Raw genomic sequence first — 12,750 nt, forward strand, 5'->3', positions numbered from 1 at the left:
GAAGAATGCCAGTATGATTTAGCAATAGCCTGTAGGAACATGCCTTTAATATGTGTGAGATGTCAAGGCGTTGAATCGGTAGAAATCACCTCATTTGGATGTACCGGCTCATGCTGCCTTCTGCTTTGTGAAAGCAATCCACCTTTTCTGTCAGGCAGGCCTTTCATGCCATCTTAGTTTTCAAGCACTACTGGAAAGAACTGTCATCTTAAGGCTAAGCTTTCCCATGCTACTCTTTGTTTAGAGGTAAAAAACAACCTTGAATGTAAGAACCTTACTATGACAACAACTTATTGAACAATGTAGTTAAAAATAAGCTGAAGAAAGGAGATGAACGCCCATTTTGTAGAAAACAAAACTTTATTTGAACACCGTGTGACCCCTATTTGCCACATACATTGCACAGTAAAGAGGAGAAGTCACATCGTTGGGCATCATGTCACATTGGCTACTGTAAATGCACTGGTCTAAGGTCCCAAAACCTTGAAATCAACATATTTGGTGACATAAAACCATTATTTCCTTTTATCCTCTGAAAGTGGTCTCAACTTGATAAACCAAAAAAAAAAGAAACAAAAGAAAAGAAACACTTAATACAATTCATGTAGTGTTCATTCTTCCAGCTCATTTGTCCAAGGTGTGTGTGTGTGTGTGTTTAGGGCTGTTGGGTTGGGGAGTATGTGGGCACATTCACTGGCCGTTTCTACACTGAGTATTCAGAGGAAATCTCAGACTATAGTTCTGCTACATCTGAAATATCCCCCAAGAGTAACGAAAGGAAAAAAAAAAAGGAACGTACTAACAGCATTAGAAACTTTACAACGAAAAACAATACAAAAAAACTGAACATCTATGAGACACAGAATGACCCGGTGCAGTAGTGATTACAGTCTGTCAGAGAGAAAGCTAGAGTTGATAAGATACTGAGATGACCTGCCATTTTGTGCAAAAAAGAGATATCAGAATATCAGGCGTGTTCTCTAAAAACGAGGCAAAATCCACAATCATTGAGCCGAATCTCTAAAAACGAGAAAGAAAGACTCACGAGGAATGGGAGAAGAGCTTGTCTTCTTGTAAAAAAATAAGGAAAGACAGGAAGTCGTATTACTGTGTTTGGTTTTGGTCCCCTGTGTACAAAACGAAAAGATACGCATTTATTTACATATAAATGAAATACAAAAAGAAAGAACTGACTTGCCAAGGCACCTTGAAATGCTTTACATAAAGGAATCCTCATCAATTTGATTTACGTTTACCAAAAATAGAAATGATCAGGACATGCTTGTTTGCTTTCTGTTGCTCAGTCAAGTTTTTTTGAACCCACTGTGGAGTTGGGTTTCTGGGGGCAAGAAACAAACATCGATGAAGCTTTTTCATTCATCCATCTGTCTTTTCCGTCTTCAGGCGAGGAGCTGTTTGGCCTGCAGCTCCATTTCTGCGGCCCTCTTCAGCGCCACGTCAACGAGCAACTGGAACCCGCTGAAGTCTTGGGTGAGGTCGGGCGGGGTGGGCGGCGGGGTGTTGAACAGGCCGCTCTGGGGGCTGACATTCCCCTCCCCGCGACACCCGAACAGACCAGCTGCATCTGTGAGCGGCAGCTCCGTGGCCCCTTCCACCCCGAGGCGCGTCGACATGCCAATGCCTTGCGTGGCTGCGGTGATGGTGGTGTGGCAGATGACGGAGGGTCTGGGTAAGACAGGTCCGGGCGAGGGGGGTGTTTTGGGTGACAGGGACTTTTTGGGGTAGCCGTTAGAGGTGGGCGTGTTGCTGGTCGGGTGAGGCGAGCCGGGTTCGTAGCTGCTGCGGTCCTCTCCGTTAGCGAGCAGACCGTGTTTTGGGGATTGGGAGTTGTCGCTGAGCATCTCGCCGCCCTTGCTGCCCCGTCGTGAGATGGTGAACTGGTTGGGGTCCTTGCCGTCTTTCCGGAGCATCTCGGGAAGGAGTCGTCGCCGGGCGTTTATAAACCAGTTGCACACCTGTTATGATACATCAAATACAATAATATATTGATATCACAAGTTTTGTTGTTTAAAACAGTGCATTAAATGGGTAAAAACTTACATTTTATTTTAAAATAAACAAATAGTATTTTAAGAAACCAAATATTGGTAAGGAAAATCAACCTCACATTCTGTCTAACTTTTACCACTTCCTAATTTTCCAAAGTTCAAAGCCTATTGTCCTAAAACACTGTTTTTGTTTGCACACTGTCTCGCTTGAGTTTAAAATGGAAATTTGTGACACTTTATTGAGTTAACATGTGACAGTTCTCTGACTCTATTTTTTGTTTTTCCTCTTTTAAAAAGCTGAGCTGGCAGTTGAAATCAGGAAGCTCTCGGCGGTGAGGATTTCTCTCAATCACCTAAGTAACAGTTTACCTTTATCCCTCAAACTGTGTTCTTTGTTGAGCCTAAGGCCTTTAGGCCTCAATCATGCTAATAGCACTGTATCTTTTATGGATCTGCTGAGTCTCACCTGAGGGGGCATTGAGATCTTCTCTAATGCAAATCCAACATTTCAGACTACAGAAAACACATGTGAATGCTTGACTTCGGTGTGGATTTCCACAAAAGGCCAATTACTACCGTGAAGTAACAGCCAACTGTTAACACCTTTAGTTTATATCAACAATTGCACTCTGTTTGCCTTTTTAGTCAATGCAGATTGCACAACACAGGCAACTGATAGTTTACATGAAAGTTTACCTAAAAATGCGCACAGATTTAAAATCTAAAATACACTATTAATCTAGGACCGTCAAATAATTAATTAAATAAATAAAAAATTCTTTATACATGTGTAATTCATTCTTGATGAAATTTATTTTGTCTATTTTGATAATAAAAGTAGTTGTTAACACCCAGGCAATACTGTAAATGTTAACAACCCCAATTATATTTCACACTTTACATTTTCAACCTGTTTTTTTTTTTTTTACTTAGTACACTCGCTACAAAATAAGCAAAGCTGTTTTTCTATTCTGGCATACATCCCTAATACACACTTGTCACAATGCTATAATGAAATAACTTGAGTTCTAACTTTTTTCTTTCAGTATCTAAAGAGCATGTTTTCAAGATTCAGTCCTCAGTATGGTAATGTTCCTGTATTGTCTTCCAGCGAGTCTCTTCAGAAGAGAAGCCTCTTTGGCTGTCTGGGTAATGGGGCTGTATTGTGTATCCAACGGTCCGCCTGAGTCTGGTAGTCTTCACTATGTTAATGTGTGTGTATTGTGTCTCCCTTTTGTTAGTGAGACAGCTGGCTGAGCGCAAGGGAAATTCCTGGCCCAGTGTCTGAGCAAGTCTCTCTCTCTTTCTCTCTCTCTCTCCCTCCCTCTCTCTCTCGCTCCCTCAATGTGGCCACATCTCAGATGACTCAAAACAGTTATTCACTCATCTGTCCACAGGAATTCTCTCCATTGACTGCATTCACAGGAAGTGTTGTTTATATGACGATTAAGCTCAGCGGGAACAGAATGTGTGATTTTAAACACAGTAGCGCTAGCAAAATGAGCTGACTCTTTCTTCTGACGCATTTTTTTTTTTGTTATGACATTGAACTTTCGGTTCACACGTCAGTTGAACTAGACATTAATGATAGCTAACTGCTCTCCTGTGAAGCATATAAATAGATTACTGATCACCAAAGCAGAAAACTGAAAAATTCCCCTTCGCATTCTTGACGGAAACAAGCAGTGGTGAGAAACTTCAGGCCTTCTCTGAAGCATAACTTCAGAAACTGCTTTGGGTCATTCAAACCCTTTTTTTTCAGGGTTCCCAAACCTTTTAGCCAATAACTTTCAGTCTATTTTTTAGACTACATCTTTAGATATATCATTCACAAATGCAATTTCAAGACATTAAAATACTTCAGAATAAACTAAAATTAAAAAAACTACACTACACTACACTTTCAGTTTTCAGACCTTGAAACAGTGTTGATGTTACCTGAATTATTAAAAATCGTATTTACATATTCATACATGTATTTATTTTGATTGAAATAAAGCCTAAACAAAACGTAACGACTAAAAGAAAAAAGAAATAAAAATTAAATAAATCTGCTAAATTTGATCAAACAAACAAACAAACAAAAAAATAATATAAACAAACCATTAATAAATACTATATGAGTATATAAATCATAAAAAAAAATAACAAGACTGAAAGTTAACACTACCTGATAATCCAAGTTTTCCATAATCATTGGAACTTTGCATATTCTGATTGGATGGGTGACATGCAGTTTTTCTTTGTTTTGTTTTGGGTGATTTTTAGTTTCCTTGGACTTGACTAGGCCACATACAAGCACTTTCTGAAAATGTTCTGTACCTGTAGTGTGGAGAGATGGGTCTGCTTGGACAGCAGGGCTTTTTCCTGCTCTGATGGATAGGCGTTGTAGCGGTGCTGGTAGAGCCAGTCCCGGAGTATCTGTACTGACTCTTTGGGCAAGTTTCCTCTCCTCTTCCTCTTCCCTGACCCTCCTCCATTTGAAGAGAGGTCAAGAGGCACATCCAAACTGTCCTCGTCCTCGGTCTCACTTCCGGACATCGCCAACATACCTGTAGTCATGAGACGTGAAAGATTACCATTTGAAAACTGTGAATTTTGCAACATTATTCCTTTTATATATGCACACAAAGGCTCTGAGAACCAGAAAAAGTATAAAGTTAGGTTTATGTATCAGCAATGTGTTTGTAAAAGTCAGTAAGTGTGTTTCAGGGGATGAGTAAGCTGGGAATCAGTGTGTACCCATGTGTGTGGAAAAGGACAAAAGACACCCAGTCAAACATCAACCCCCCAACCCCTGCTGAGGACCCACCTCCTCCCCCTATCCTACACACACACACACACACACACACACACACACACACACACACACACATCCTACACATTTCTCCCTCCAAAATGCCATCCGCTGAACGCTACACAACAGCGCCTGGCCGTCTGTATGCATGTATAAGCCTGTGTCTGAGAGTGTGTGTGTGTGTGTGGCAGCTGATGTGTCACATCCCTGCTGTCAAGCAAAGCCATGTGATTCATGGTTGGAGCGGAGGCGTCACAAACAGTGTAAACGGTGTCAATGTTTCATTGTGCCTTTGTAAATACTGTATGTACGCTCACGAAAACTGAAACACAAAAAGGTTAAAGACACTGTTTTGCTTCAAACTCACTTAAAGGGCAAGTTAACCTATTTTCACACTTTCAAACCTGCATGACTTTTTCCTATGACACACAAAAGCTGATGTTGAAGAGAAAAATAGCACCATTCATTTCACTTTAACAGTATGAAAAAGGTGAATCATGACTGAGTGTAACTAATGCCTACCATCCCCTTTTGTTGAAGACAGAAAGTCATGCAGGTTTGGAATATCATGAGGGTGAGTAATGATGATGGGCAAACTTTTCCTTTAAATAGTGATCTGAAAACTTTTTCCTGCTTATAATTATGACTTGAATATTATTATTTGTTCCTACTTTTCATAAACCGGTTAGTTTGTCAATAACACGTTTCACTCAGAGAGTGCTGAGGGGGACTTTTAGTTCATGTGCACTATGTAAGTGAAACAAAACTTTCCCCAACTTCAGCTCGAGCGTCTGGGACTCTTCACCGTCTAAAAACGAAACGAGTTAAATCACGTACATATCTATCTTTAATGTTGTGTGAGAAAACGAACTTGTGAAGTTGACGAGTAATTTTATAGTTGGCCTACATGAGGATGAGGAGGAGGGGGGAGGGGAACCTGTTGCAAATCTCAAGACCGAACAAAAGAATGTCGCGTGTGGGGCATTTCAAACTCAGTTTTTTCGACTTTTCACAAGATGAAAACTTATGAAATCACGTCAGGTGACATATAGAAGGCTGACAAGTCTCTATACTCGGCTAGACGCCATAATATTTGAGAAACATTAACTTAATGACAGCGAATAACTCGGGTTCTATTGTGTGCTGTTGAGAAACACGAGGTCGGAGGGAATGTGAAAGCGTCGCCTCGAGGAAGCAGCGCGAAATACACAAACTTCACAAAAGGAGGTCAGGAATTATTGTTGCACATTTTAGACCGCTACACAACGTACAAATGCGGTGAAAGCAAAACAAGAGTAGTCGACAAACTAAAAACGACTCTTGGAAAGTTCCCTTCATATTCCTATAACAAAACTTGAGTCGGTGTTAATGAGAAACTTTGAGTGCGTGAACATTTTTTTCCAAGCCAAAGGCGTTCAATAATTACACGAAGGCATTTTATACCTACTGCACAACACGCATTTAGAAGAGTTACATTTGAGACTATTTGAAGTTATAGTTGTAGACTTCTTGAAACATCTAAAAATAAATACGACTTTTACATAAGCATGTCTGTACAAAATAAAAGCTTTCATGTTGTGTATATAAAACACGCGTGTTAATAACGCTAAACGGCTCGTTGTGACAGCCCGCCAGCACATGGTGAGAAAAAGGCTGTTTTGTCTGCAGTGGAAAACAATAGCAGTATGCCAGACATTTTCTGTTCAACCAACATCGACAAGTTCTATCCATTCGTTAAAATCACCAGTGAAAATCTAACATATATCGCCGCTATAACCCATATCGCGAAGATACATACCCTTTTTGGTCTTCATGTCCGTCAAAATTCCCCTTTTCACGTTGGCAACAAGGAGGTCGATTCTTCCTCGCTTTAATCACACACAACTGTATTATTCCAGATTGTTACAAAGTATCGCGCGAAATAATTCTTTTTGTCGAGGAATCGCCGCGGAGCGCGTTTTTCATTTGTCGGAGACGCAACACATTGTCGGGTAACGTTACCTGGGACAGGCTGCGCGTCTCATTCAGTGTTTGATGTGGAAACTGGGTGACAGCTATCTTTGACAGCTGCGTGACTCAACGCGGTTAGATCCTCCCCCTCCGAGGGCAAGAGGGAAAAATCTGACATCAGACATACAAAAAAGGTGAAAAAGAAACAGAAAAAAGGCTTTTTTGACTAACCGATCTGAATCTTAAACATGTGTTGAGAAAGATCCAGCGCGCGGAACGTGTTTGTGGAGACGTGTTTTGGACATTGATTTGGATCTAGTTCCTGCACGTTTCCCTTTAATGACTGCGGCAGAGAGACAGGAAGCTGGTTTATTATGAATGTAGGCTAACATTACCGAGAGGCAGACACATGGCAGGGATATATTTGGGACTGCTTTCATCAGCACACTTCTGTCAGGCGCCCTACTCCAAAACAGTATTTTTAATGGCGCTTTGTGTTTCTGTCTCTGAGATGTTTGGATGCTACTCGTGTTCATATTATAAAATTGTGTTACTGCAGGATAGTGTTGATATGTTATCAGGTGCAATGCGGCAGTTATTTCAGGTGACAGATGTCCATGATGCTGTTGCAAGAATGCCAGTAGGGATTGAATTCGATTGTAAACATTTTGGTTCCTATTGTACTTAACAATTATGGTTTGATTAATTATTATTTTTTGAGCGTTTGGTGAATACTGTAGGAAATAAATATGACTCTTATTAGTCTTAAATTATGCCATAATTTAAAATTTAATAGAACAGTAACACATAAAAAAACCATAAACTACGATTCTTGCAGAACACGCTTATACCCTTTGGTTTACCTCTTACAGAGAAGTTTTTTTTTATATTAGAAGCGATCAATGCAACCCAACAAGTTATTAATATTAAATAAAGATACGAAATAAACAAAGCTTTATTTTTTATATATGTGATAGCCTACCACTGATTACTACAAAACATACTTTTATGTGCATTTAAATTGTGTAATTTAATCTCTCTAGTGCTACAAATAACACGGTGACTGTTTTTTTAAAAAAATATATTTATTTAATTATTTTTAATTTTTTTATTTTGCGTTGCCAAAGTAATAACTCGCTGTCATGTCAGTCAGTCAGATTTATTCAATAAAGTGTTTTGATTCACTAGAAAGAGTCAGATTCATTTGACCAGAGATGTTAAATCTGTGTGAATCACATAAAAGAGCCGACTCATTAGAGTCATTGGTTCGAAAACCGGACTACACTTGTTTATGACTACACTAGTAGGCGCTGTACATATTTCTGATTTATTAAAAATGAACCGATTCAAAAGAGTCATTTGTACGGGATTTCTGGACTACATCGGCGCTTTAGATTTAGAAGCAGTTGTGCGCTGCTGATTACAAAACACTCATTAAATGTGCGCTCCGAGTGTTCTAGGACCTTTAAATAATTCGAACGCCATTAACAAATGTACAAAATGAAACATGTTTTGAGTATTCGTGTTCTCGGTTCCATAGCTCGATTCCACAGCAGCTCCATTTGTAAACCGTGCGTGATGCTTCCTGTTGGCGCAGCGCTGCGTGAGACCAAATTGACCGTTGGGATTAAATGGTTGTAAAGCAAGAATCGCTTGTTTCTTCAGCTGTCCTGGTGACGCGCCCCTAATTCAAATCACAGCAGTCTCAGAATTCTTAACGCTGATTATCTCTCGCGCGTATGGAGCACCACGATCATCTGTTGTTGTTCCAGTTCAGCACACGAACCAAAACAGTTCAGATTTCTGCGTCAAATCGTGCTCACATGCACGTTAGTGTATGCATGACTCACATTATTAGATATGTGTCAAAACACATGTAGCCTACAGACACATACCTTAAAACCAAGTGTGATCTGCTTGTCAAAACACTGAAGCACATGGTAAAGGCTTTAAATTTAGAGAGCTGTATTCGGAGTCTGTGGATATAGGTCAGGTTGTTGACTTTTCCATGCGAGGTGTGCATGCGTCATGCGTCTGGCTGGCCTTAATTCTCAATTTACTGCTGATAAGAGCACAGGTTATTCTGACTACACATGAAGTAAACAATAGCCATGTCTGTAGCAATCGGACATATAAAAAACATCTTATCGCATCGTCCTTGTTAAAGGAAACAAATTCAAACTCGGTGAGGTAATGTCTAAATGTTGATTGTCTCTGCAATGGATCTGAGAAAACCGTGATGATTCACGATTCCTCATCAGCCCCACTTTAGATCGTGTTGATTCGTGTAACAGTCATCGCAGTCAAAAATGCGTGTTAGTGTTATCCGAGAAAGAGAGACCAATAGCTCCCCCTGGCATTACATCGCGTAACTGCAGACGTTTGCACAAAAGTGTAGAAGAAGCATTTGCCTGCCATCTATTGGTCAAAATGAATGTGTTAAAATAAAATATATTAAAAAATTTATATATTTTGATTCCAAGTGAAGTAAAGAATTCCAAATAAACTAGCTTAACCCATATTTTGTTCACATACACTCTATGCATTAAATCAAACTGTATTAAGTAATTTTTGGAAGGTGCAGACTATATTCGAGAAACATAAGATATTTCCCCCTTCAGTAACGCAAGCATGAAGGGCCATACTGACTTCCAGTTCAGTTTATGGAGACATATGTCAGCACAGTGAAACTGAGAACACAGTGGAACTATGTATGAGAGTTATGTGCAAGCTATTTTAAACTCATGTGGTTCCAAATGACCTTCAATTTAAGGGTGATCAGCCCAGTGACATCATATACTCTGTAATACAGACAAACAGGTAGATAGATATATAGATAGATGAACCACTAAAAACGAATGACTAATTATCAGAACAGGTGATCAGCCCAGTGACATCATATCCTCTGTAGCCTAATACAGACAGACAGACAGACAGATAGATAGATAGATAGATAGATAGATAGATAGATAGATAGATAGATAGATTGATAGATAGATAGATAGATAGATAGATAGATAGATAGATAGATAGATAGACCACTACAAACGAATGACTAATTCTCAGAACAGGTGCAGTAATAAATACAGTGTTGAACTCTGGGATTAGTGGATAAATGTTTATAGCAAAATGTTCACAATTCTGGAACTCAGTGTCAAATGGAAGTTTACAACCATATACGGAAAAGCAGAAACACAATTTGCTTGTCTGTTATGTAAAAATAAACTTATTGGATTGAAGCTTTGGTTTGATATGTCGCGTCGACGTGACGTACATTTCTTAGAAAAGTCTTTAATATGCTTAAGGCGATTCCTAGCCAACTATTCATGATAAAGTAGGACCAATGAAGTTTTGTGTGAGGCGGGACTTCCTCGCTGTTGAGAAGCAGTGTGGTCCGCAGAGCTGTATGTGAACCCGCGGCCTCTTGGCAAGCTGCACACATTCCAATCTGGCGACGCCGCCCTGACGCGCGCGCCAGCGTAAACACGGCCAGAAGCGAGAGAAACGCCGAGAGTCCCAGTGACACATCACATCTTTCACATTCCCGCGAGCTGCGGGTCGTCTCCTCGGCTCGGGCGGTGTGTCAGAGACCGGGGGGGTCCGGTTACCACCAGTGCTCGGGCTAAAATTAGGGCTGCTTTGGGGCTGACGGAAGAAAACTGTTGCAGCGGGGAACGAGGATCCATGGAAACGCGCCCTACACATTCGCTGCTATTGATGACAGAAAGTATTTTTGGACTGTGTTGTCATCATTCGGTAAGAACGAGGCCAAAGACGTATTGTATAAAGGGAGGACATTGAAAATGCACTTGTACAGCAGCGCGTTAACACACTACCCCGGCTCCTCTCGAAAAGTTTCCGTAACTCTCACCAGTGTCGCCAATAACGAACCAGAGACAAGTCCCAGCTCTTTGGAGGTGGTCGGAAACGCCGTTAACGGAAGCGCCACAGAAGCACACACGGATTATTTGCCTCGAGGGAGACAGACTGACGCGAACATGCCTGCGTTTTCATGTTACGAGGCCACCTCGATGAGGCCGGTTTTCTACACTTCCACCGCGGAGATTATCATCACGCGACCGGATGGCGTGGAGAGATCCGTGCCCGTTCACATCGTGAAGGAGCCGCGCATAAACCGTGGACCTCTGGAGACGCGCTACAACCGAGTTACTTACGCAGTCAACGGAGATGATCATCACCACTCTGATTCTGTCTTCGAGTTAGACCCCAGAAGAGACGTTTTTGGGGATGACAACGATAAGATAAGTGAGAGAAATTCAGTTCACTACGATAGGTGTTTTGATAATGACAGTTACAGAGTTTGTGAAAGGAGACTCGAATCAGTAATGCAAAGTGATGCCACGCCCTCCAGAACCTTTGAAAGTGTAGAAAACCCATCATTTGATTCACATGAAAGTCTTAAAGTCCCAGGAAGGCAAGAAAGTGTTGAAGACGATAATCCAGTCTTCGAGCTGAACATCCTTCAGGAGCCCAGCGCAACACCCAACAAAAGCACAGTTGACAACAAGGTTACCCGTTACCTGGCCGAAGTGGAGAGACAGAACAAATACCTCCACGACAGGAAGAAATACCGCTTTCACATCATCCCAGATGGGAACTGCCTGTACCGGGCTGTTTCCAAGGCAGCTTATGGAGACCAGTCAATGCACAAGGAGCTGAGAGAGCAAACCATGCACCACATCGCCGACCACCTGGAGGAGTTCAACCCCATAATCGAAGGCGACGTCGGGGAGTTTCTGATCAACGCGGCGCAGGACGGCACATGGGCTGGCTATCCGGAGCTGTTGGCCATGAGTCAGATGCTAAATGTGAATATCTACTTGACCACTGGAGGAAGCATGGAAAGCCCAACCGTATCAACCATGGTGCACTACCTGGGTGAAGAGGACCTGTCTAAACCGGCTGTATGGTTAAGCTGGCTCAGTAACGGACATTATGATGTGCTGCTGGACAGCTGCCAGCCCAACCCGGAGTATGATGATTGGTGCCGTCACACCCAGGTACAGCGCAAAAGGGACGAGGAGTTGGCCAAGTCCATGGCGGCATCCCTTTCCAAAATGTACATTGAGCAGAACGGCCTGCACTGAAAGCGGCGCATGCCTGTAACTCATTCTGATGTTTCCAAATGGATTGCACTTTGATTCCTCAAGTGATTCAATATTGCCTTAATTTATTACACTTCTATCCTTGTGGGTCTTCCTTTTTTTCCATAAATGTGTTGAAGTGCAGTGCACAAGATGATTTGTGGTGCGATATGCAAAATAAGGACTGGGTCTGAGCGAATGTTTCTTAGCCTTCATTGCATGTTTGTCTGCAGAAGTTTAAGTTTTGTATGGATATTTTTGTCCTGTATATAGTTTTGTAATCTGTTGTGCAGAACTGTTCATACACCTGAATGGAATATGTTGCACTTACACAAACATTTCCAGCAGTTCTTGTTACTGTTTATGTGTTTTTTTCTTTTCTTTTCGTTTTAGTCCATTACCTGCACTGTTGTGTTATATGGTTCTTTAATGTTCAAGTGCCTGAAATCTATTTTGCAAATATGTATTTTTGAATAAATTCTTTTGAAAACGTTTTACTTCAGTATCATTGATATAAACTATTAAAAGTTTTTGTTAATATTGTAATTGATTTTATATTTTCAGTTTTTCTTTTAATTTTGGTTAGGTTTATTTTATGTTTTTGTCTTTTTTTCCCATTAAATTAATATATTTGTTTAAAAATATAAATATTTTGATATATAATACATATTTAGTTAAAAAATACTAACATTAGTAACTAAAATATTTTAGTACTTCAATTTTAAACTAAATATTGTCAGAGCAACTAGCTGAAATAAGTTATGAATATATATCAGTTAATGTTTTGTTTTTTCCAAGAAATTAAATTAAATTATGTCATCATTATTCACCCTCATTAATCTGAAGATTTAAGATATTTGAGACTTGAATTCGGAGTCGGATATGTTCC

At 40.5% G+C, this 12,750-nt stretch overlaps 2 protein-coding genes across 3 annotated transcripts; one reads left to right on the top strand and one right to left on the bottom strand.

The window, feature by feature from the left end:
• Nucleotides 1-341: 341 nt before the first annotated feature.
• LOC113042338 (homeobox protein TGIF1-like) lies at nt 342-6,945 on the bottom strand. 2 transcript variants are annotated; one of them, XM_026201120.1, is made up of 3 exons: nt 6,808-6,945; nt 4,332-4,561; nt 342-1,976 (listed from the first exon to the last, which is right to left on the bottom strand). In XM_026201120.1, exons 2-3 carry the CDS (start codon nt 4,557-4,559, stop codon nt 1,401-1,403), a joined length of 804 nt encoding a protein of 267 aa, XP_026056905.1. In that variant the 5' UTR covers nt 4,560-4,561; nt 6,808-6,945; the 3' UTR covers nt 342-1,400. The 2 variants fall into 2 exon arrangements, with proteins under 2 accessions (XP_026056905.1, XP_026056904.1); XM_026201119.1 differs by having other exon boundaries at nt 6,605-6,879.
• Nucleotides 6,946-10,202: 3,257 nt separating this feature from the next.
• On the top strand, nt 10,203-12,356 carry LOC113042337 (OTU domain-containing protein 1-like). The gene has a single exon (XM_026201117.1). It carries the CDS (start codon nt 10,560-10,562, stop codon nt 11,862-11,864), a length of 1,305 nt encoding a protein of 434 aa, XP_026056902.1. The 5' UTR covers nt 10,203-10,559; the 3' UTR covers nt 11,865-12,356.
• Nucleotides 12,357-12,750: the final 394 nt, after the last annotated feature.

Source organism: Carassius auratus, chromosome 24 (genome assembly GCF_003368295.1).
Source record: "Carassius auratus strain Wakin chromosome 24, ASM336829v1, whole genome shotgun sequence".
Taxonomy (NCBI): domain Eukaryota; kingdom Metazoa; phylum Chordata; class Actinopteri; order Cypriniformes; family Cyprinidae; genus Carassius; species Carassius auratus.

What these genes read in the sequence shown, in the direction of transcription:
- LOC113042338 (XM_026201119.1), bottom strand. An exon ending in CCCATCTCTCCACACTACAG is followed by an intron (nt 1,977 to 4,331) that starts GTACAGAACATT and finishes GTATCATAACAG; the next exon opens with GTGTGCAACTGGTTTATAAA.
- LOC113042337 (XM_026201117.1), top strand. Translation starts at nt 10,560, where the DNA reads ATGCACTTGTACAGCAGCGCGTTAACACACTACCCCGGCTCCTCTCGA.